Genomic DNA, 25,549 nt, shown 5'->3' with positions numbered 1-25,549 from the left:
TGAGATGAACATAGAAGACAGAGGTGAGATGGATGTACAGGGTAGAGAAGATACAAAGGAACCAGCAAGGAGAGAGAACTTACCGTTGAGGAGGGGAGACCGAGTCAAATTACAAGCAAAGTGGACCAAGGACTACATCATGGGCACACGTGGCTGATAGGTGTCAAGCAGTGGATTAGGGAACCGCTCAACATGTAGTTGTTGGGCTGAGTGTGGGAAATTTAGTAATTGAATGTGTAATTGGGCCATTTTGTCTTTAGCCCATTCCTTGTTAATTCTATTGCGTATAATAGGTGAGAGGGGACTGTTAGAGGGTTTAGCTAAATCTGTAACAAACTTTGTCTTCTTCCTCATCTCTTATTTTTCTGGAGTAATCAGCAAACTCGAATTGCTGAATTGTATTTGACATTTAATTTTCTTGATTTCCTTGTTTGTTTGAGAATCCATAGCTTGAGGCTATCAACACCTGTTACGAGTCCCACATTGATTGTATAGGAAGCTACTGTAGAGTTTATAAGGCCTTGAGCACTTCCACCCCTCAAGTCCGTAACAATTGGTGCTTTCATTGAGAGTTGAGGCTACAGAAAAAACTACTTATAGGCTGGATTAAAGTGTCTTTGAGCACTGAATACTGATAGCTGAGTGAAGCAGCCCCAAAAGTGGAAAATGGCTACACAAACACTTTTTGAATCCAAAAATATCACCCTTCTAGTGATATTTTTGAATAAAATTTTGCTTTACAAAAATTCACAATTTGGAATAATGGGAAAATCAATTTCTTGAAAAATAAAATTCACAATCCTTATATTAAACATAAATAAATAGAGTTCTTAATATCAATTTCCTAAGAATTTAAAAAATATCCCTCTACGAAATACCTCCTTATAGAAAAATATCCACACATTTTCAAAACCCTTAGGTAACTGGAACAGTGACTAAAATGTTACTGTTCACCAACTTTTTTACCTAAATGTCACGCGAACAGTGTTATTTTCCAATCTGCCACGGGGGCAAGTTCGCTACCCGGTGTAGCGAACTCGGTTTGCTGACTTGTCACGTTTCTAGTGGACACAAAGTTCGCTACACGGGATAACGAACTTGGTTTTAACCAAGTTCGCTACCCAATGTAGCGACCTTCACATTTCTTTTTTTCTTTACTTGATACTTGTTATCCACTAGAAATGTGACACGTCAGCAAACCGAGTTCGCTACTCTGGGTAGCGAACTTGCCCCTGTGGTAGATTGAGAAATAACACTGTTCACGTGACATTTAAGTAAAAAAGTTGGTAAAGAGTGACATTTTGGTCAGTGTTTCTAGATAACTCAAAGAAAATGATATCATGTTAATCGAGAATTGTTTATTTTCTTTGATATTGAAGTGGATACCACAGCATATGGATTAGAAAATTGGAGTTGTAAATTTGACTGACGCAGAATTTAGTGATCAATATGGCTAAACGTAACAACGACAATAGAGCCGTGGGCCACGGAGAAAGGTTTTGATTTTTGACTTCACTATCACTAAGGGAAAATTGATCATCTCATGTAGAAAAAAAACATGATATGATCATATGAGAAGATCACAACTATACAAAGATAAATCAACGGTTATAATTTCGTAACTATTTATTTTAACATTTTTTTTTCTCTTCCTTTGTTACTATTGATTCACCTTTGTATGGTTATAATTTCTCACGTAACATAATCATGTAAATTTTCACATGAGAGGATCCAAATCCATCAGTATTGATGGCTTATATTTGATTTTTGACTTAACCATCATCATCCTGTTAGATCCCATTCCATGGTTTATAAATCCTCAATTATTGTAGGAAATTGTTGAGATGTTTCTAGCAACTACTGTTAAGCACACCTACTTCAGGTTTACTTCGAAAAAACAAAATACACCCACCAACTTCAATAAAGCTACCACTGTAATGCATAACAGTATAAACATTACACATGATGAAATACTTTAATGATCTAATTATACATCGTTAATAATAAAAATATTTATTCTTAATAAGTTATTGGTAAAATTTTATTAAAATTTACGTATATCCTGACTTTAAAATAGATGATTTCTCCAACACGAAGTTTACAAAATTTAAGTGCATGTTTGGTTTCGATTTTTTTGGATATTTTGTAAGTAATATTTTTAATAAATATTAAAAATAAATAATTTTTTTAAATAAATTTATTAAAACATTAACAATTAATATTTTAATAAATAATTTTTAATAGATATTTTTTAAAAATGGTGCATAAAATTATTACTTTAATTTTTGAAAACTCTTATTGATATAAATCTGTTTTTAAAATTATTCATTTGATAATAATTTACTATACTAAAATTATTAACTTGCTAATAATTTAATTTATCAACAAATTCATTCTTTTTAAAACTTGGACTAATAAAAAAAAAGTAAAATGCATCCATCATATTACAGTAAATTTATCATCTTGTGCAATAGAAACAAAACACCATGTGGGTCCCACATATTGTTAAAAAAAAAAAGTACGTGGCAAAGAGATCGACGGGTCAGGAGAACAATGTGGTGTTTTAATATTTATAAACCTCTAAAAAAACAAAAATATCATATTTTATTAACAAATTAATATTCCCATGCCTTGAGCCACAGCGGGTGAAGCGAGAAAAAGAACAAACATGCGAAATTGCGGAATCGACGTAGATGTATAAACTGGAATTGAGAAATAAAACTGAGGTCCGATGTTTCTACGCTGACACCCTCGGTCATCAAACGGCATCTCTGTTGTTTTGTGCTGGATTTCGTAGCAATCACTTACTTTGCCTCGGAAAATATAATTTATTTTACGTGAGATAATTATTCAATATTTTTTCACTTCAAAAATTATATCTCCATATTTTTTATTTTTTATTTTACTTTATAATAGCAGACTTTATTTGAATTTTCTCTGCAGCATGAGAGAATTACTCTCATATAACATGAGAATAATATTCTCCTAAATAATAATAGGAAAAAATGTGTGTTATTTTAAATGATGTAAAATTCTGTCATTTTAAGAGAGAGAAAGAGATAGATAAAGGAGGAGAGATGATTGACAAAAAAATAAAGGTGTGGGTCCCACCTCTTTGTGAGAGTGAAAAGATATAAGTTGTGTGATTTAAAAGGATAAATATTTTTCTCATAATAATAATAATAATAATAATAATAATAATGTATTTTGGAGTTTCAAGTTAAAAATTCAAGGAGTATTTTGAGAATTTCACATTCCTACATTTTCTTTAAATCTCAAAATAACGACATGAATTTTTTCTAAACCCAAAACAGCATTGGAATTATTGGAATTAATTTTATCACTCGTAATACATTAAATTCTAATAACAATAATAATAATAATTAATTTCCCATTTTTAAAATTAATAATAATAATAATTAATTTACTTATTTAGAACTTATATGCAGTAACTATTATATTTTAATGAATTAAAAAGTGAATCCGATAATTAAATTAAGTAATAAGCTTTGTCTCCCTCATTATATATATGTAATAAACATTTGCGGACAAATCAGCACTGAGGTTGCCACTCGCGAGCTCCAATCTCAAGAGAGAGAGAGAGAGAGAGAGAAGCTGCTGAGAGAGAGGGACAAGAGCCGTTACCTTCTGAGCATTGGAACGTTACATAAAAGCGTTGCAAAGTTTAGTATTAGCCTTCACTTTCAATTTGTGACGCAATGGCCACTGGGTTCAGCTTCAGCCTCATCTTTGCGGCTTCACTTTTTCTCATGCTTCTGGGTTCGTCCTTAATCTTTCTTATTCCCCCCCACCCTCTTCATTGCATATGCCATATGCCATGTGCATCTCATCTCTTACTCTTATGCTTTGGGACTCACCATTCCTCTCTCTAAACCTCTCCATTTTCATTTTCTTTCTTTAAGCTTCAAAATGTCGGTACTCTCTTTTATTCGTTCATTTATTCATTTTCCCCTCTTTTTAAAATCTGCATAAAAAAACAGAATTGAGACTTCCATGATCCTCTCTTCAGTAGAGATTCCCTGTTTGGTGGCTTGATATTTAAATTGTACTACTGCAACTAGATTTATCATTTATGCATGTAGTTGGTGGAAGAACCTTTATAAAGCATTGTACTTGAGAGGGTGGTCCATTATTTAAACAAACTGAGGTTCTTTAATTTCAGAGGTTATTTAAACAAATTGATGATGAAATGCTTTTGAATTTTAGAAATAGGTTCTAAATTAGAGTTGTATGATCTTACTAGAGTTCTTCCTAGCCCTAGTCTTCAATCCCTTGAAGTGGGCTTGCGGTTACAGCTCATATATAAAGATCACTTAAGTTATTACCTGATAGTTTGATTAATGTGAAATCGTAACTCACATTGTGTGGTATGCATTAAAAAATTTTAGTGATTGATTCTTTTGACTTGCAGGTACAACTAACAGAGCTAGCATTTTTTCTGTCTCTCACTCTCTTTTTTCACACACAAAGACACAATGAATCAGTTCTCTCTGTCATTTTTTATTTTTTTTATTTAATCTTATGAAATTCTTTGTTAGATTGTTGCTCTGGGAGTTTTATTGGGGTCTGCTATGGAAGAAGTGCTGATGACCTCCCCACACCTGACAAGGTGGCACAGTTGGTTCAACTTCACAAAATCAAATATGTCAGGATTTATGATTCTAATATACAGGTTCTGAAGGCCTTTGCAAACACTGGAGTTGAACTTATGATTGGGATTCCAAATTCAGATTTGCTGTCATTCTCCCAGTTCCAATCGAATGCGGACACTTGGTTGAGAAACAGCATCCTTCCTTACTATCCAGCCACAAAGATCACATACATAACTGTTGGTGCTGAAGTCACAGAAAGTTCTAACAATGCCTCTTCATTTGTAGTACCTGCCATGAACAATGTACTTGCAGCACTCAAGAAACTTGGGCTGCACAAAAAGATAAAAGTTTCTAGCACTCTTTCCCTTGGGGTTCTGTCCCGATCATTCCCACCTTCTGCTGGGGCTTTCAATAGTAGCCATGCACATCTCCTGAAACCAATGTTAGAATTTCTTGCCGAAAATCAGTCACCTTTTATGATTGATATATATCCTTATTATGCTTACCGTGATTCCCCAAATAAAGTTCCTTTAGACTATGCACTGTTTGAGGCATCCTCTGAAGTTATTGATCCAAACACTGGTTTGTTGTACACGAGCATGTTTGATGCCCAGATTGATGCTATTTATTTTGCACTGATGGCCCTAAATTTCAGAACAATAAAGGTCATGGTCACTGAAACAGGTTGGCCTTCCAAAGGGTCACCTAAGGAGACAGCTGCAACTCCCGATAATGCACAAAGATATAATACTAATCTGATAAGGCATGTTATCAATGACACTGGTACTCCTGCAAAACCTGGAGAGGAGCTAGATGTTTACATCTTCTCATTGTTCAATGAAAATAGGAAGCCAGGTTTAGAATCTGAGAGGAACTGGGGATTATTTTATCCAGACCAGACAAGTGTGTATAACCTAGATTTCACTGGAAGAGGTGCTATTGATATGACAACTCCGGCAAATGTTACCAGATCAAATGGAACAACATGGTGCATTGCTTCGAGTAAGGCCTCACAAATTGACCTACAGAATGCCATAGATTGGGCTTGTGGTCCTGGCAATGTGGACTGTACGCCTATCCAGCCTAGCCAGCCTTGTTTTGAGCCAGATAACCTAGTCTCACATGCATCTTACGCTTTTAATAGCTATTATCAGCAAAATGGGGCTTCTGATGTCGCCTGTAGTTTTGGAGGCACAGGTGTAAAAGTTGATAAGGATCCAAGTATGTTCATTACAACCCATCACCAATTCTGCTTTTCTTTTTTCTTTGTTTTTGTCATATGCTGTTTTGCTCAGAAACTATTGCATGGATATGCTAAGATATGATTTGAAGAAAGCTAGTCAAAATGAAAACCATTTTAGTAGAAGGAATGACTTGTAGAGGGATGTGATTTATGTGGAAGATGCAGCCAATGGAAATTGTTTGATATCATTGTCTGTCGAACTTGCTGCTGTTCATTGTTTTGTCAATGTTTCCGAAAGTTGTTTCATTAAATTTTCTGTCAACCTCTTTGCCTTCTCGTCTCTCTTACCAAAGTATTGCTGTAGAATTTGTTTTTTGTCACTAAAACTAGTTGTTTTCAATTCTGCAGGCTATGACAAGTGCATCTACATGAGAGCTGGGTAAGTTCATTGAAGGATGTGATATTTTGTTTGTTCCTTTTATTTTGGATGACCTTAAAATTTTACAAGTAATAACCACTTACTATTAAGACTAAATATGACATTTTGGTTTTCTTCCATCGTGTTTGTGCAGCAATAACAAAACTGTGGCAAGTAATACAACAGCAATGTCTTCAACTTCATCCTCCTCAACAAAAGAAAAATCTTCATCGATTTCTATTTTTCTTCTTGCATTTTGTATCTCCTTTCTATTGAATATTCAATGCTGACAAGCTTGATTGTTGAAAGTGCAGCATGATTTTGCTATGTTGAGATGTATTCTGCGTTTGACATGCAGGGGAGGTAATGGTTTGGTGGAAAGCTTTCTTGTTATGCATCTGAAAAGAGTAAACTCCTTTGCTGTTATAAAAAAAAAAAGTTCTTAACTGCGTTAGAGAAATCTTGGTACTAGTTGTGTGCCAAGAGAGGCAAAACAGCAAGCAAGATAACTGACTTCTCTGTGATTTGTTTAACTATGTATGTAGATGCACATGGGGTTGCTGCAGCTTTTTATTGTCTCATTATATTTTAAGGGCGATAAAACTGCTTTTTCAGATTATCTCAAGTCTTGATAGATATTACGATATGGAAGTTTAGGTCTAATTTTGTAGTCTGTCTCAAGTTTCAGTTACATTGCAGCTCGAATGAGGAGGATGGTGTAGTTCAATGGGATATAACTTTTAATATATATTTTATAGTCCCTTGTGATCAGCTCCACCTAGATAGATGGTTCTTAAAAGTAAGATACTATGACACAATAACAAATATACTTGCAACTGAAACTGTAGGCCATCCAACAATCTTCAGCATTAGTAAGGGATTTTGATAAGTGATAACTTCTCTACTTCTCTCTCCCTTATCCTTTATTTTTTTTTTTTGCATGTCTTCTTTTCTTTTTCATTCTGTGTCATTGTAAAATACTATGACACAATAACAAATATACTTGCAACTGAAACCGTAGGCCATCCAACAATCTGCAGCATTAGTTATCACTTCTCTACTTCTCTCTCCCTTACCTTTTTTTTTTTTTTTTTTTTTTTTTTTGCATCTCTTCTTTTCTTTTTCATTCTGTGATACTCTAAACAAAGCCTTAGTTGTATTTTCTTTTTCTTTTTCTTTTTTGTGAAGTGTTCTTCTAGATTTAACTTACACAAAAGAGCTAATGATGGGGCATGACCCAAGAAATAATAAGACTATTAAGAAAGGAACAGAGAATAAGTTTTAACTCTTGAAACTAACTTTATCTTCATTTTATTTATTTTTTAAATCTATGCAAATATATTTCCATATTATCTTATTTCACGAATTCTTAATAGATAACAAATTTTAAATTAATAGTTGACCCTTTTATTTTTTAAGTTTTAGCTTAAATAATGGTAGCAATGAGCAAAAAAAACTTCAATTACTCCGAATTAGAATATACATGAGACTTCTTTGATCATCCACCAAGTCATTGTTTTGGTGCCTAATAATGTTATACGTTGTATGGTAGAAAACAAATAAGGGGTGTATTGGATTAGGATTTTAATTTTTTTTTTTTTGAGATAGCTTATTTTATAGATTTTAAAAGATTATTTAGAATTTGAGGGACTTTAAAGACTTTTTTCAAATATTTTTTTTACAATCAAGATTTTATAAGATTGGATTTTAATAGAATTTATAAAATTTGAAAGAACAATATGGTTTAAAAAATCATATGAATTTTAACAAACATTAAAAATTAAAGAGTCAATAAAAAAAATAACAAAGAAATGCAATGATACCCAAGGGTAGCTCAGTTGGCAGCTGAGCTCCCAAGGGATTGCTTGGTGCAGGGATCAAACCCTGCCTCAAGCAGTTTCTTGAAAAATCTTTGGGGGTCAGAGGATAAGCCAAAAAATCTTTGGTTGGGGGATTAGTCTCGTCCTTTCTCCGGTTGCGAAGCTTAGTGCACTCACTGTTACAATGAGGGGCTAGCCCATTTTAGTGCACCCACTGTTACAATGAGGGGCTAGCCCAAACAGGCCGTACCCCGAGGGCATGGTGCCCGGAGAAGGTTGAATGGGGATACCTCCTGACAATGTACCAAAAAAAAAAAAAGTAAAACATAATATAATTTTCTCAATTAGTAAAACATAATATAACTTTTAACAAACATCCAAAATTACAAACTCTCTACATATCTGAAGCTATACTAGTCCTCCATGTATCAGCATTTTCTCGTTCATTCTCTTGGGTTTGGTCAATGGGTTAAAAATTATCTTCTTCATTTGATATCAGAGCTATGCATATATGATTATAAGATCCAATTTTTTTATTAAAATAATTCTAAATTTGCATATAGAACTTAAAGTTTATGATAAAATTTCGTTTGGAATTTTTTACAATTGATCTTGGAAACTTTGAAATTTTTGTTCTATGTGATGAGAGTTTTCTAACCATATATCATATGCATGTTTTCATTGAGTATTCTAAGAAAATTTAGAATATGAATTTATGTGTTTTATTACATGAAAGTTTAGAAAAATTTTCAAATTATTTTCGATCGATACATTGAAACCTTAAATTGCTTTGGGGCTTTTGAAAAACAAGTTTTAGTTATCTATTGACACAAAAATTGTTTGAAATCGTTTCTTATGGCGAAGCAATTTCGTTCATGAATGTATTGTTACGAAATATAGGGTTTGTATTATGAAAGTTTCAATTTTTAGTTAAATTAATCTTGTTTCATTGATGTAAAATGAAAATTGGTTTGAGGGTTTTAGTTCCTTTATTGTTTTCCATTGTTTTATGTTGTTTTTAATACAAAAATCATAACTTTTTGTGTCAGGAAAAATTACGACCTATAGCTTGAAAAATTATTTTTTAAACTTACAAAAGCTCTAAAAAATTTGTTGTTTTTGAGATAGATTATATTAGAATCTTGTTGGTTTATTGTTTTTTGATTGTTTTGTGATGAAAATAGCTCAAAAATATGTTATTTTTGAGCTTTGACAAAGCTCTCATGGTAAAATCTGATTTCAAGCAGGTTAACCTGTGAAAAGAAGAAGAAAACACTGCAATAGAGAAATTGCAAGAAATCCTAGGGTTATGGTGAGATTGTGAGAGACAATGATACACCGACACCGACACGGGATACGACACAACACGACACTCCGACACATTAATTCTAAAAAATGTTAAATTTTGACACGTTAAGACTGTTGGGTTTAGTATGCTCTTTTCACCTAATCCCAATAGCTTTAGTGAGAGTGAGCCCAAAGTCTAATTTTAACCCAAGAAGCTTAGGGTTAGTTTTGGTTTGGGCAGAGTATATAAACTCTATTTTCTCTCTAGTGCCTCCTAGGGTTACAAACATCAGAAACACACCAAAGAGGCAGACGTTCATCATCTGAACGGTTGCCCACACGACCCCCCGATCCCCTTGAGTCATAGCCTGAAAGATCAACCGTAGAGCGGATTTTGCGACCGTTCGTGGTGCGTTGCTGCAGATCGTGAGGCTTGAGAAGGAGAACTGAATGTGAGAATTTGTCACGCTCACTACTTCACCCCAGGTAATCAAAGCAGTGTCTTTATTATTCATCTCATCGGTACGTTGCGCTTTCGCGTTTCTGATGATATACCTTTAAGGACATGTTTTGATATTAAATAATATTTTTAATATATATAATATAATTTATATTTAATACATATAACAGATGGGTCACAAGAAACTGGTATTATTTTTGTAAGAGTAGCGATAAGTTGTGATAATAAATATCCCATATTATAAATTATTATGCTTATTCTATTTAAAATTATATAATTAATTTTTACAATCTACAACTCAACAATTGCTATGCTATAGTCTATAAGTCATTATTATCTTCATTTAAAAAATCTGATCTTCGTAGCACAGTCACAGTAGAACAAGCGGTGAGTTCAAGAAGGGATATTTATTAGTCACATCTCACATCTAACCTCAAGTGAGGTCAAAAACTTAACCATGGATTAGAACCAGGGTTAAAAAATAAGTGGTTGAGAAGAAGACAACCATATAACTCAAATTTTTATTATCAACAGTCATGTATAAAAGCATCATCATCAACAAGCATCATTTTCCTTCTCGTTCTTCTTCACCTCCAAAGTAACCCTTCTTTTCTTTTCTTTTTTTCTCCCTTTTCATTATCACTTCTTTACAACCCAACCCAGATCGAGCATGATTCCGGCGAAGAAGATGATGAAACGTGAGATCCCGACATAGACGAACCACCAGACCGATCCGAAGAGCATTTCTTCATGGCCGACGAGTTTTTAATTGTTGTTCGCATTCTTCTTCATTCTCCCTCTTCTTACAATTTACTCTTATATTTTAATTTAGAATATTTTAATTTTATAAAAAAATTAAAATATTTACGTTTCTGTCCTTTGACCGTGTCGGATACGGTCAAAATCGTGTGTCGGGATAGTCAACGTGTCCGAAAATATTGACCGTGTATCGCACGCATCTCGGAACATGTCGGTGTCCGAAACGCATTTTTCAAACAAAATGTCGTGTCCGTGCTTCTGAGGTAAGAGAGATATCCTATTTATATTTTTCACTAAAAAGTTTCACGAAATTCACACTAATAGGAAATTCATTAAAATCGTCACATTTTTTAATACCACAAGATTGTTATTTAAAATCTTAATTGAATACCAACGAATTTGGATGGACTCTAAAATAATCTTTTAAAGTCCTTAACGAATATCACGCGAATTTTTTTCAATCCTTTAAAATTCTAATTGAATATCAATGGATTTTTTTGTCAAAAAATAATCCTTTAAAATCTCAATCCAATACATCCCCTAAATCTTTTAGGGCGCGTTTGGAAATTAGAATGGAAAAAGGGAAGGGCTGAAAGAGGAAAGAATGGTAAGAAAAGAAAAATGAAATATTTACTCTCAGCCCAAATTATAAATTAGGGATAAGTTATGATGAAACGTGAGATCCCGACATAGACGAACCACCAGACCGATCCGAAGAGCATTTCTTCATGGCCGACGAGTTTTTAATTGTTGTTCGCGTTCTTCTTCATTCTCCCTCTTCTTACAATTTACTCTTATATTTTAATTTAGAATATTTTAATTTTATAAAAAAATTAAAATATTTACGTTTCTGTCCTTTGACCGTGTCGGATACGGTCAAAATCGTGTGTCGGGATAGTCAACGTGTCCGAAAATATTGACCGTGTATTGCACGCATCTCGGAACATGTCGGTGTCCGACACGCATTTTTCAAACAAAATGTCGTGTCCGTGCTTCTGAGGTAAGAGAGATATCCTATTTATATTTTTCACTAAAAAGTTTCACGAAATTCACACTAATAGGAAATTCATTAAAATCGTCACATTTTTTAATACCACAAGATTGTTATTTAAAATCTTAATTGAATACCAACGAATTTGGATGGACTCTAAAATAATCTTTTAAAGTCCTTAACGAATATCACGCGAATTTTTTTCAATCCTTTAAAATTCTAATTGAATATCAATGGATTTTTTTGTCAAAAAATAATCCTTTAAAATCTCAATCCAATACATCCCCTAAATCTTTTAGGGCACGTTTGGAAATTAGAATGGAAAAAGGGAAGGGCTGAAAGAGGAAAGAATGGTAAGAAAAGAAAAATGAAATATTTACTCTCAGCCCAAATTATAAATTAGGGATAAGTTATTCTGCCTACTTTTATTTTGCCTATCCCTTTAAATATCGTTCGATTACAATCTCATCCAACGGTCGATATTTGCGATATAAAATAAACCCTTTTTTTCTCTTTCTTTCTTCTCACTTCCTCCCACATCCTTTCTCTCTCCTCCCCTTTCTCTCTTCCTCTGCGACTAAGACCGAAAATAATGAGAAAATGGAACAAAAAACACATTTTGAATTTAGATGTAGAAGCTACCCAAATCGACATTCCCATAGCAGCTCGTTGATTGAGTGAAGTGAAGGCAATTCAGTTTCTCAAATTCAAGATGATATTTTTTTTTACATATTTTTACTTAATAAAAAGTTTCGAAGCATATGATCAGTTTGGTTTACGGGAGTGTTATATATTTCGTTTTTCTATCTTTGTTAATCTTGAAAGCATGTAGTCGAGTCAACAAAGCGAATAGTAACTGTAATTGACCTCATAACAAATTTCCTTCTTGAAGGTTTGATTGAATGTATATATACAAACAAATTCGGGAAAGAAATATAATTGCTTTTGAAATTTGCACAATCCAAACAAAAAAGAAAGGAAAAATTGCACAAAAGCATAACTAAACTTGAAATTTGCACGTAAGCACGTTTGAATTTGATTGTCTCAATTTTTTTTTAATTGATGGTCATATGTGTTTTTCGTTCAATTTTCTCGTTATTTTCGGTCTTGGTCACAAAGGAAGAGAGGAAGGGAAGGAGAGAGAAAAGGTGTGAGAGGAAGTGAGAAAAAAGAAAGGAGAAAAAAGGATTTATTTTATATCGCAAATATCGACCATTGGATGAGATTGTAATCGAACGATATTAAAAAGGTAGATAAAGGTAGGCAAAATAAGAGTAGGTAGAATAACATATCCCTATAAAATAATATAATCTCAATCCTTTCTTTTCTTTTCCTAAATGTTGTTCAATCTGAAATTTAAAAGGTGAATCCAGCTTCTGTATAATATCATCTCAATTCCAACTGTTACAGATAGTGACAGACAGAGGCAGATCTGGGTTCATTAGAAGGGGGGCAAGTGCCCCCCCTTAAAATATGATGCAAAAATATAAAATAATCTTCTCTTAAAATTAAAATTTTCCCAATTTAATTTAGGAATAAGATATTGTAACAACCAATTAGGGTTACTACCAATATTACTACCAATCAATTACCGTTAGATTGATTATGTTGATCCAACAGTTATATTTATTTTCATCTTTGTATGGCTATGATTCCTCATATTTAATACTTTATATTTTATTTTCACCTTTGAATAATTATGATTTCTCATATTTAATGCTTTTACATTAAATATGGGGATCATAACCATACAAAGATAGAAATAAATATAACCGTTATAATCAATCTAACGGTGAAATCAGTGTTAATAAAATTGGACCGACCCGACTGGGTCGACCCGAAAATCGGTAAACCGGTCATATAACTGATCCGGTTGAAGCAACGGACCGGCCATGCATCAGAACCGGTGCGACTCGGTCCGACCCGGCCAGTTTTCATGAAAACCGATGACCCGGTCTGGTCCCCAAAAGAAAAAATAAAAATTTTCAAAAAAAAAAATCATAATAGACATATTTGAATACTTTTTTGCTTATTGACTTACATAAGTTATGCACCTATAACAATAATATTATCTCAATTATGCATTATGTAAATTTTTTTGATTTGATTTATAGTTAGAGATGTCATTTTCTGAACCTAAAGCCTTATATCACGATCGTCGATCATTATATTTTTGTTTGATTCTTTATCGGATAATAATATGTGATTTATTATTTTTATATTAAAATATTTGAAATTTTTATCATTTTTTTGGATATTTGAGTATGTTTATAATTTTTTTAATATAAATTATTAAATTACATATAATTAACGAGTCATGCGGTTGAACCAGTGACCCACTTGTTAAACCAGTGATCCACTGACCCAGTATCTCAACCGGATCAATGACCGAGCCAGTTTTAATAACATTGGGTGAAATTGATTGGTAGTAACATTGTAGTAACTCCAGTTGGCTTTAATTTTCCTCCTTCTATTTTATTTTCCTATGAGTTTTTTTTTTCTCTCCTCCACCTTCATTATCCAAACCTAACAGCAGAGAACTCTATTCCATTCCCATCGTTTGCATCTACATACTATTTATCTCCTCTCAAACTCCTCAATTTCCGTTATTGGAAGTTGAAACATATGCTTCTTCCTCCTCCATCATCGGTAATCTAGATCTAAACTAGACCCAGCCAGCCGACAATTGCTCACAAGTCACGTTCCAGACCAGACCCAGATCTATATATACTTGAACTTGTATATTAAGTGAGACATTAATTTCCTGGATCAGCCACTGGTGAGACATATTTTATTGCCATAAAAATCTAAAAAAAAAAAGGAAGTGTGCTTCTTGACAAGAAGGAATTACCTCAAATATAGGAAGAAAACAAATTGGACTTTTGCATCGCTTTCTTCCTTACTATACCGAAAGCTCGAGCACACAACAGACTAAAGTCCTGAATATTGCGATTATCAGGTTTGGAACAAGTTCGCTTGGATAAGTTATAATGTTACTGTTAAAAATAGAATATGTTATAAATATTTGAATTACTGTTTGTATAAGATTAGATAGAATCCTCTGATTTGATTTAGTAGAAAGTTGTTGAAGATATTGTGGGTAGCTCCATATTTTTAGGATGTCATAGCTGTATAAATGTAACTCCAAATTGGAGAAGAAATTGTGAATGAATATACAAGTATTTCAGTATCTCACTATCTCTGACTCTTTGTGTATGTTAGTATTGATGTTTTGACATGGTATCAGGTTCGTTCTGATCCTGGGAAGTGTTTAACTCCAATTTTTTTTACCCACCCGTATCCGTACCCGTACAAGACCCATTTTGTTATTTTTTGTTTTAGGTGCCATACCCGTATCTCTCTTTACCCGAAACCGACCCAAACCCATATCCTTTTTTTTTCCCAATTATCCTCTCCTCTTCCCGATGGAGATCCCTAATTTTGAAAATGATACAGACACTAACGCCGTCCACCAACCACCCCCCCACCCGTCGCCTACATCTGCCAATCCTCCGTCCAATATTGTCATCCACCAAGACAATACTTCCTTCCCTATCACGGTGGTCCTGGATGACACCAACTATCCCCTATGGTCACAACTCATGGAAATGCGCATCGGTGCTCGCAACAAAGTGGGTTTCTTGACCGGTGACACTCTCAAACCACCCGTCGCAGATCCCACCTATGGAGCCTGGCTCACTGAAAACCAGAGGGTGAAGAGCTGGCTCATTGAATCCATGTCCCCCTCGTTGATGCAACGATTTCTTCGCCTGGAGACTGCTCACGAAATTTGGGATGCTGCTCTTCGAACCTTCTATGATGGTTCGGATGAAACGTGCTTGTTTGATCTTAACCAGAGGTCTTTCAACACTAAACAAAATGGGCGGTCCTTGTCCATCTACTACAATGACTTGCTGTCAATTTTTCAAGAAATCGACCACCGTACGGCTACTCAGGCGGGCTCTGTGGCTGATGTTCTCCACCTGCATTCATCCATGGCCAGGCTTCGCGTCCATATATTTCTGAGTGGGTTGGATGCTGAGTTCGAATCTGTCCGTGGAGAAATCCTTCGCAAGGACCCCAAGTTGGATCTTGAACGAGCATACGCTTATGTTAGGCGTGAAGCTCAGCAACGTATCACCATGGGTCGACCCTCTGCGTCCTTGGATTCAGCTGCGTTGGTTGCCCACTCGCCGCGTCCTCCCTCTGGGTCAACATCCTCCAGACCTCGAAGAGACTTGTCCAGATCCAGCTCCCTTCAATGCTCTCATTGCGGTGACGTGGGGCACACAAAAATCAAATGCTACGAGATCATTGGTTACCCGGATTGGTGGGACTTTACCAAGCGTCCCCGTCAAAAGGTTCTCAACCGTACCTTGGGCACCACTGCAGCCGGTGACTCTTCTTCCCCCCTCTTGCTAATACTGTTTATGAAGGGATTCTAGGTAAGTCCTTTGCTTCCTCTACACTTTCTCAGAATTCAACTTGGATAATTGATACTGGTGCATCAGATCACATGGTTCGTAATCCCTCTTCCCTTACCTCTGTTTTTCCCTGTGACAAATCACATGTTTCAACCGCCAATGGTGGCACCTCTGTTATTACTGGTCAAGGCTCTATCCAATTATCCCCTATGTTAATCCTTGATCATGTTCTTATTGTACCTAATCTTGAATGCAACTTGCTTTCGGTTAGTAAATTAACCACTGCCTTGAATTGTCATGTAATTTTTTATCCTGATTACTGTCTCTTTCAGGGAAACCACTCCAAGGAGATTCTTGGTTATGGTGTTAGGCAAGGAAAACTTTATTTTCTGAATGTATCACACAATAATGGTGCTTCGGCTGTTCTTGCTGCTCATACCTCTACGCTGGACAAAGAAAAGCAAGCAATTTGGTTGTGGCACCGGCGCCTTGGACATCCTTCCTTCGGTTATCTTAAGCATTTGTTTCCTAGTTTATTTTCAAGTCTTTCCATTTCTGAGTTTAAATGCTCTGTTTGTGAATTGGCCAAGAGCCATAGAATTCCCTTTTCCCCAAGCATGAATAAAAGTTCTATCCCTTTTCAAGTTGTGCACTCTGATGTTTGGGGTCCTGCAAAAATTCCCTCATTTTCTAAATCTTATTACTATGTCTCTTTTATAGACGAATGTACACGTATGGTTTGGATCACCTTGCTTAAACAAAAAAATGAAGTTTTTTCTGCTTTCCAACACTTTCATGCTATGGTCCAAAACCAATTTTCATCTTCTATTCTTACTCTTCAATCTGACAATGGAACCGAATATGTTAATCGTGCTTTCACTACTTTCTTATTATCAAAAGGTATAAAGCACCAGACCTCCTGCCCCTACACACCCCAACAAAATGGTTTGGCCGAACGGAAAAATCGTCACTTGTTAGAGGTAGTTCGTGCCTCTCTATTTCAGATGAACGTCCCTACCCGTTATTGGGGCGAAGCCATCACTTCTGCTGCATACTTAATAAACCGAACACCATCCAGTGTCCTCAAATTTAAAACCCCTCTCCAAACTCTTGCCTCTTTTTTCCCTATCCCTCATTTGTCTAATATGGAACCTCGTATTTTTGGTTGTGTCACTTATGTTCATGTTCCACAACCCTTGCGTACCAAGCTAGACCCTTGTGCCCGTAAGTGTATCTTTGTTGGCTATTCCACCACTCAGAAAGGATATAGGTGCTTTGACCCAATTGCTCACAAAATGTTTGTCACAATGGAGGCCTCCTTCCACGAGTCAGAACCCTTTTATTCAGGGGGAGTACCTATTCCTTCTTCTCCGGGGGAGACATCTACACCTTTACTTGGAGAAGAAGACATATGGCTATCAACACAAGTTGCACCTTTGGCTCCAACCAACTCAACCATGAATGCAGTCCCTGAATCTGAGCAACAACATGCAGTTTTTGAATCTGAAAATACAGCAGAAAATACAGTCCTTGAATCTGAAGATGCAGCTGTCCAAGCCGAACATGAAGCACCCTCTCCAAGTGATACACCTTGCTTAACTCACATACCCGAAATCTCCCCTGTGGACTTCCCTGAAAGGCAACCAGAAGACAATTTCGAGGTACACACTAATCCCTCTAATTTATCTCCTCTTGACTCTACTTCACCTCTTATACCTCACATGCAAGTAAGGAGGTCTCTTAGATCCACCAAAGGAATACCAAAGCATCAGTATGAAGCTGACCCAAAAATAAAAACAAAATATCCAATTAGCAACTACATCTCCACTCATAATTTAGCCGAACCATGTATACTTGCTACTAATCAATTATCTAGTGTATGCATTCCAAATAGTGTGCAGGAAGCCTTGGATGATTCCAAGTGGAAAGAAGCCATAAATACAGAAATGGCTGCACTTCAGAATAATTCTACTTGGGAATTAACTTTGCTGCCCAAAGGGAAGAAGACAGTTGGCTGTAAATGGGTATTTAATGTGAAGCTGAAAGCTGATGGGAGCATCGACAGATATAAAGCTAGACTAGTAGCAAAGGGGTACACTCAAAAATATGGTGTGGACTACCAAGAAACTTTTGCTCCGGTGGCCAAACTAAACACAATTCGGATTCTGATCTCTCTGGCAGCAAATAGAGATTGGCCCCTGAAGCAATTTGATGTAAAAAATGCGTTTTTAAATGGAGACTTGGAGGAAGAGGTGTATATGGACATACCACCAGGAGTAAAGCTCTCATCTTCAAACACAAATAAAGTCTGCAAATTGAGGAAAGCACTGTACGGACTCAAGCAATCACCAAGAGCATGGTTTGGTAGACTGTCACTCGCAATGAAGAAGTTTGGATATACCCAAAGTAATGCAGATCATACACTATTCTTCAAGAAAAAAGAAGGGAAAATATCTATCCTTATAGTGTATGTTGATGATATGGTACTCACTGGAGATGATGAAGAAGAGATGAAATCCCTTGAACAAAAATTAGCTACTGAGTTTGAAATGAAGAAATTGGGACAACTGAAATACTTTTTGGGAATTGAAGTTGCTAGATCACAACTAGGAATTGTATTGTCTCAAAAAAAGTATATCTTAGATCTCTTGGCAGAAACAGGAATGTTAGCTTGTAAACCTGCAGACACACCCATGGAAATGAACCATAAGCTCGGCATATATCCAGGTCAGACTGAAGCTGACATAGGTTTGTATCAAAGATTGGTAGGAAGGCTAATTTATCTCTCCCACACAAGACCAGACATTGCATGTGCTGTCAGTGTAGTAAGTAGGTTCATGCATTCACCGAGCGAAGAACACTTGAAAGCAGTATTCCGTATTTTAAGGTATCTAAAAGGGTCTCCTGGTAAAGGTATTCTATTTGCCAAACATGAAAAAGAAATCATAGAAGGGTATACAGATTCAGATTGGGCTGGAGATAAAACAACCAGGCAATCCACCTCTGGCTATTTTACATTCGTAGAAGGAAACCTTGTTACTTGGAGAAGCAAGAAACAGAAAGTAGTGGCTAGATCAAGTGCTGAAGCCGAATTCAGAGGTATGGCCTATTGTACATGTGAATTATTATGGATCAAAACTATGCTAAGTGAGTTAGGATTCAAAAGTAACCAGCCCATGAACTTGTATTGTGACAATAAAGCAGCCATAGAAATTGCTCACAATCCCGTACAGCATGACAGAACAAAACATGTAGAGGTAGACAGACATTTCATCAAGGAGAAATTGGATCAACAAATAATCTGCACTCCGTATATTAAATCCGAAAATCAAATAGCAGATATGTTGACCAAAGCTGTATCCGGAAAAAGTTTGAAGGAAGTAACTAACAAGTTGGGCATGATAGATATCTATGCACCAACTTGAGGGGGAGTGTTAAAAATAGAATATGTTATAAATATTTGAATTACTGTTTGTATAAGATTAGATAGAATCCTCTGATTTGATTTAGTAGAAAGTTGTTGAAGATATTGTGGGTAGCTCCATATTTTTAGGATGTCATAGCTGTATAAATGTAACTCCAAATTGGAGAAGAAATTGTGAATGAATATACAAGTATTTCAGTATCTCACTATCTCTGACTCTTTGTGTATGTTAGTATTGATGTTTTGACAGTTACCAGGTATCATCTAGAACTAAATCATAGGACATATTCCTACATCATGTAGACAGGCAAAGATTACTGATAGTGATACACTGGCATACAAGACCTGGTTCTGTCACTTAGAAAAATGAGGTTACTTAATAATACCTTCGTAAACCGAGAAAACAATTTGCATTAGGGATAAGAAAAAAGGAGTTGGAGTAATGAGCTATTAATATGAAGGCTTTCTGCCAGATAGATAAGAATCTGCAAAGTTTATATAAATATACCAACCATTATACGATAGCATTAACATTTAAAATCACTGTAATGTATACAGATACCCCACTAAAAAAGTAAAACGACAGAGATCGGTCATCATTTCTCAAGCTCCAAACACTTCTTCGCCACACGCAGGTCCCATGATATTTGATATCTATAATATTATTACACCGCAATCAAGCATTTCATTCGAGGTCGACGCAAAAACTTGTACAGAAGCAATGAAATATGCACGATAACAAGACAAACAGAGAGAATTAGAGACCCTGCTCAACGAGATAATCACCAAGCCTTTCAACAACCATGTTGCATTGACCCGGAGTCATTGGTTCATCATAAATGCCAATGATCAAGGCCTGACTGGTCCTCTTAATAGTAACACCACCAGGACCCTGGACAATGGGGGGAAAGGCGGATATTATAACTATAATGGCCAAAATAAACATGAAAAAAATATCAGCACAAGATAATGTGCACGAAACACAATCAATACATGTTCATGTTCAACCACGGAATCCAAAATTTGAAAATACAGAATTATTAAGCTCACAATTGAAGGTAACTCTTTATGCCAGACAATCCCCATAACAGTATTTCATTGTAGAGAAGTAGCATACAATGATTTCTCAGCACACGGTTTTTTTTTCTCCTGATTTTTTTTTTTAATGACAAAAAGCACTTTTCAAAAAAAGTCTGTTTGGTTAAATCCTTTTAAGAAAAGCAGAAGTCATAAAAAAAGTCAAAACCCTGCTTTTTTTGGAAGTTAATTTTTTTATAAAAAATACTTCTAAAATAAGCAAGGCATAAAAAAGACTTTTTTGGGAAGGCAATCCAAACAAGCTCTAAGTACATCTGTGAATTTGCTCATAATTTGATTTACATACAATCCACAGAGACATGGACAACACGTAAGTTTTCCATCAGATGGATTCCAAATACGAGTGAAGGTTTAGAAAAGAGATATATTTTGCTTATAATATCATATGCAAGATATGGTTGCATAACTAAATTACAGCAGTACACCATAAGCAAGCTAACTCCATTCTTGTGTTACCCTCGACCAAAAATATGTAAACTATGATTAGATTGTCACGCTGACAATGAGAAGGTTGCAAGTCACTTGAACCGCATTATTTTAATACTAATAATATATAGTAAAAAAATATTGGACATCATGTATATCTTGAAAGAAACTGCATTATCACATATCCTAGATCATTATATAACATATGAATTTATGCAATAAAAATTCAAGCAAATATTATAAACAGTCCTTACCTTCTTCCCTCGAATAACAACTCCCGGCTCACCTTGGATCACCATATATTTTGTGCCACCGAGATATAATCCAGTTGGAGCAAGTGATCCAGGCTCAGCAAAGTCATTCATGATAGCAGTTATTTCCTCAGGCTTGAACTAAATAAACATCGTCACATTATATACAAGAATGGAACAACTAAAATGAAAACAGATCTGTAGACATCATAATTTATAAGAGCATCTGATATATGTAATGAAAAAAAAAAGACTGGACTTCTGCTTTTGTTGTTAATTTGTTAATTCTGTAAGTCATTTCGGATTGCAGTGAACTTTCTTTTGCTGATTTGATTTGGTATCGTCACAAACATGCCCCAAGTTTGTAACTTTTTTGCATGGTGATTCTTTTTCAATCTTCATAACAACATTAATAACTGTAAGCTTAATTTACAACAGCAATGAGCAGAAATGGGCACATCTAAGACCTTCATGAGGAAGATAACCAATCATCCCAAAATTCCCCAAAATAAATCAACTAATGAATCTCGAAACGAATCGATCCGAAGAAAAAAAGAGAGTAAAAGAAGTGAGATTGATTAAAAAGAAGTGGGCAATGGAACCTGAGGGAAATTGGAGCTCTGAGCCCAAACACTGCCGTCTTGGCCGAGGATAGCAGCAGAAGTGAGGTGATTACCTTCGATGTCGCACAGAAGGTGTTCATCGACATAGGTTTGCCACGACATGTTGAAGACGAAAGAGATTGAGCTTTGGAATTTTCTCGGGAAAATCTGAGAGCGTTTGGCTGCTGAGAAAATGGGTTGAGAGTAGCTCTCTTATTAGATGCGTTGATACTACGGAGCTATAAAGCGGTCTAATGATGGTGTCTTGTCCTATAATCATAATTACCAAGATACCCTTTTCCTTACCCTATTTTCGCTGTTTCGGGCTGGCACCTGGCTGATAGTGGAAAAGGAACAAATATATTATTATTGTTATTAGGAGAGATAAAATTCTCTCCATCAATCTAAAAATTTAAAATTATATCGCTTTGGATTAGGAGGGTTACAAAAAGATATTTTAATAAAATTTATATATTAAAAAATAAATCAGAACGATATAATTTCTTTAATTTTCAAAATGATATAATTTTAAGAACCTGTCTCTGTTTGATTATTGTTTTTAAAAATAATTTTTTAGTTTTCAGAACAAAAAATTAAAAAACTCGCTTTGTAGCACATGTTTTGTAAAAATTGTTTTGAAAATTATAACTGTTTTTTTGTTTTTAGAATCAAATTTAAAGAACGTGTCTTAGTTATTTTTGTTTTCTGTTTTAGTTTTTAACTTTCAAAAAAAAATATAGAAAAAATTGTTTCTATAACTATTTTTCAAAATAGTTTTAAGAACAAAAAAATCAAAAACACAATGAAACAGGCCTAATTATTATCTTAGAAATAAATATCGGATACAGTTTCAAAAAAAGAAAAGAAAAAGTTGTCCTTTTCTTTTCTTAGTGCCTGTTTGGATCCTCTCTTTTTAAGCTAGAAGCTACTTATAAGTATAAGCTAAGCCAAACATGTTTTGAAAAAAACTCTTACAATGAAAAACTCTTTTTTTATAATGAAGAAAAAAACTGAAAATTAGAAGCTCCTAGGAGGAGTTTTTTTTAAGCTCTTATCTGTTTTTCTTAAATTGTGTGTGTTTTTTTTTTTTTAAGTAAAGAGTTATAAAGATAGAGAAAGATAAATTTATTGAAATATGTGCTTTTAATTAACTTTTAAGCTAAAAATTTTATGTGATTACCAAACAGCTTTTAGCTTCTTTTGTTAAGCTCTCTTTTTTAGCTTTAACTTATAAGTAACTTCTAGCTTAAGAAGAAGAGGATCCAAACAGGCACGTAAAGGTTCACGTCTCTTCGATTCTTTCACTTTTTTTTTCTTCTCTTTTTCATTCCTTTCCTTTTCAAATAACAGCATTCAGATATAATTATCCCTGTGATTATCGGGTATGCCACAACCAAAGTAATTAAGGTTATTGACTCGTAATATGTACGGTGTATTGTTGGCTAATTTTTTGTATCATCAATAATGAATCATATTGAATTATAAGATATAAAAATATAATAAAAATAATTTAAGAATACTGAATATCATATAAATTCAAATTCTACAAAAAAATCCAATCAGTAAAATATATAAGTAACTAAAATGTAAATCAATTATTCTTTTATTCATCAATCGTCAAAACACTACTATCACTGTCAGCACTATCAGTGACATAATTATCCATCATCATCATTAGTGTAGTCATTTGACCTCATCTCCTATTTCTTGTTCAATAATTTAGATCATTTTTTCTTATCATTCTTGTTGGCAATATCATTTCATTTATTAAGCCAACTGTTATTATCTTGCTATTGTATAATGACCCATTTACTTTTATCATTCCTATCAGTTTTAAGATTTTGAGGACCTAAAACATAAGAAAATACATAACAAAATTACATTTATTTAATTATTCCCTTTATTAATTAGATTTTTCAGATTGATTTTTAAATTTAAAATACAAATCAAATTTTTATTTTATTTTCTTTATTAATAATAATTTGTGTAGTTTTTTTAATTTAAATCACAAATAAAAATTTTATCGCTTTTTTTATATTAAAAAATATAAATTTTGATTTATTTGTGTATCGTATGATATATGATTCAATATCGTATGATACACGATTCAGTATCGTATCATTCCATACAATTTCGTTTTTGATACACCCTACGGTACACATCACTAATCCAATAAATTGTATCGTGTATCATACGATACTGATAAATATATTATAAGTAGACAAAAAACATAAAAACAAATAAATTTCAAACAGATTCACATGAATTTATAATTTTAACAAAGGGATTTTCGTTTGTCCTTTAACATGACATGGTAAAGTTTTCTACACACACAATAATTTTGTGAAGCCCGCGTTTTTTGAAGCAAAAAAAAAAAAACTAAGGCACAGAAAACGAATCTCAGTAACATGACACATTTACTTTTTCTACAACATAACTCTTATAAAACACTTTAACAAATGATTAACTAAATTATTTTAAGAATGAATTATTTCAAAAATCATAAATATATTTTTTATGTGTAATTATCATTATGTAAAAATATACAGGAAAATTTACCAAAAATAAAAAAAGAGAGTGAAGGGGGAATGTTCACAAAAGGATCACTTTTTTGTAGTATTATTAAAGTTGGCCTGACCCACTTAGTTGTTGAACCGAGAATCAGATCGCTAACCAGTTTGATTCAGTCAATTAACCAGTCATGCATATAATCAGATCAATAATCGGTAAATGGGTAAAAAATCGGGTTCAACCAGTGGTAACCTAATACTTATTTATTGGTTGAACCAGTTTTTGAAATTGTAACAAAATATTTTACCATAAATGCACTCCTCGTATTCAAACTTGCACCTATGGGAAGGGAATGACAGGTTATCCATTAAACCAATTTTGTTTATTGTCATATTAATTCTATTTATATTTTTTTTATAAATTTAATTTATGCGGTCCAACCAATAAATTAATGATTAAACTAATAAGCTATCCTGTATCCCGACCGGGTGAACCACCCATTCAGATTTATTAACATTACTTTTTTGTGTAAGGATGTCCACGAGCCACTTAGCTTTACAGAAATTATAGCAAAAAGTTACATTGCATACCATATAAAATTGGGTTGAGATTAAAATTTTAAATTCTTATCCACTGGGGTTAGTCTAGTGGTGTGGGATGTGTGTGTTAGGTATGTGTAATGTAGTGGTATGTGTTCAATTTCCATGTAATACAAAAAAAAAAATTAAATTCATTTCAAAGTTAGTACTAAGAAAAATCAAATATATGCTCTTAACCTACTTGTTTAATTTCTTCACGCCAACTGAATTATTTTTATTTATTTCAAAGTATTCTCTCTTATTCCACCAAAGCATTCTCACTTAACTCTTATTGTATCAATCGCATAAATAATACTCCCAAAAAGAAAACATATTCAAAGGCTAGCTCCATAACCATGGTACTATATAGTACTAATACCAGCAATTCAGCATCTCAGCGAAGAAGAGAAAAAATAAAATAAAATAGTACACATTTAAACCGAGATCGATCCTCATATATATAACAGATAGGGTGTGCAGTTGTCATTCATTTTCTTTTTATGTTTTTTTTCTCTCCTGCATTTTATCTTTTATATGTGTTTTTTTTTTAATAAGTTATCAAATGATGTTTAATATTTTATTAATTTTTAGATAATAATTATTTTAAAAATAAATTTTTCTAGAATGATTTTAATTATTTTTTAAAAAACGTAAAATAAACAAATCTAAACGCACAATAACGTGTTTTTGAAAATAATTTATTT

The 25,549-nt window shown here is 34.0% G+C and overlaps 2 protein-coding genes across 2 annotated transcripts; one reads left to right on the top strand and one right to left on the bottom strand.

Annotated features, from left to right (window-relative positions):
* Positions 1-3,570: 3,570 nt before the first annotated feature.
* On the top strand, positions 3,571-7,022 carry LOC133313748 (glucan endo-1,3-beta-glucosidase 13-like). Its single transcript, XM_061515156.1, has 4 exons — positions 3,571-3,780; positions 4,560-5,834; positions 6,205-6,235; positions 6,369-7,022. Exons 1-4 carry the CDS (start codon positions 3,720-3,722, stop codon positions 6,502-6,504), a joined length of 1,503 nt encoding a protein of 500 aa, XP_061371140.1. The 5' UTR covers positions 3,571-3,719; the 3' UTR covers positions 6,505-7,022.
* Positions 7,023-19,843: 12,821 nt separating this feature from the next.
* Positions 19,844-21,984, bottom strand: LOC133313775 (profilin-1-like). The gene is made up of 3 exons (XM_061515186.1): positions 21,757-21,984; positions 21,158-21,295; positions 19,844-20,271 (listed from the first exon to the last, which is right to left on the bottom strand). The coding sequence occupies exons 1-3, from the start codon at positions 21,877-21,879 to the stop codon at positions 20,137-20,139; spliced, it is 396 nt and encodes a 131-aa protein (XP_061371170.1). The 5' UTR covers positions 21,880-21,984; the 3' UTR covers positions 19,844-20,136.
* Between the last annotated feature and the right edge of the window lie 3,565 nt (positions 21,985-25,549).

The sequence above is a fragment of the Gastrolobium bilobum genome, unplaced genomic scaffold (genome assembly GCF_033153095.1).
Source record: "Gastrolobium bilobum isolate Gb01-03AN ecotype WA unplaced genomic scaffold, APGP_CSIRO_Gbil_v1 utg15927, whole genome shotgun sequence".
Classification (NCBI taxonomy): domain Eukaryota; kingdom Viridiplantae; phylum Streptophyta; class Magnoliopsida; order Fabales; family Fabaceae; genus Gastrolobium; species Gastrolobium bilobum.
Note: the sequence above shows the minus strand (reverse complement) of the source record. Positions and strands in the feature narration are given on the sequence as shown.

Excerpts from the sequence above, each read along its gene's own strand:
- LOC133313748 (XM_061515156.1), top strand. The coding sequence starts at position 3,720 with ATGGCCACTGGGTTCAGCTTCAGCCTCATCTTTGCGGCTTCACTTTTT. Across the intron at positions 3,781-4,559 it reads ACTTTTTCTCATGCTTCTGG|ATTGTTGCTCTGGGAGTTTT; the intron begins GTTCGTCCTTAA and ends ATTCTTTGTTAG. Across the intron at positions 6,236-6,368 it reads TGCATCTACATGAGAGCTGG|CAATAACAAAACTGTGGCAA; the intron begins GTAAGTTCATTG and ends GTGTTTGTGCAG.
- LOC133313775 (XM_061515186.1), bottom strand. The coding sequence starts at position 21,879 with ATGTCGTGGCAAACCTATGTCGATGAACACCTTCTGTGCGACATCGAA. Across the intron at positions 21,296-21,756 it reads AGAGCTCCAATTTCCCTCAG|TTCAAGCCTGAGGAAATAAC; the intron begins GTTCCATTGCCC and ends ATGTTTATTTAG. Across the intron at positions 20,272-21,157 it reads TTGTTATTCGAGGGAAGAAG|GGTCCTGGTGGTGTTACTAT; the intron begins GTAAGGACTGTT and ends CCCATTGTCCAG.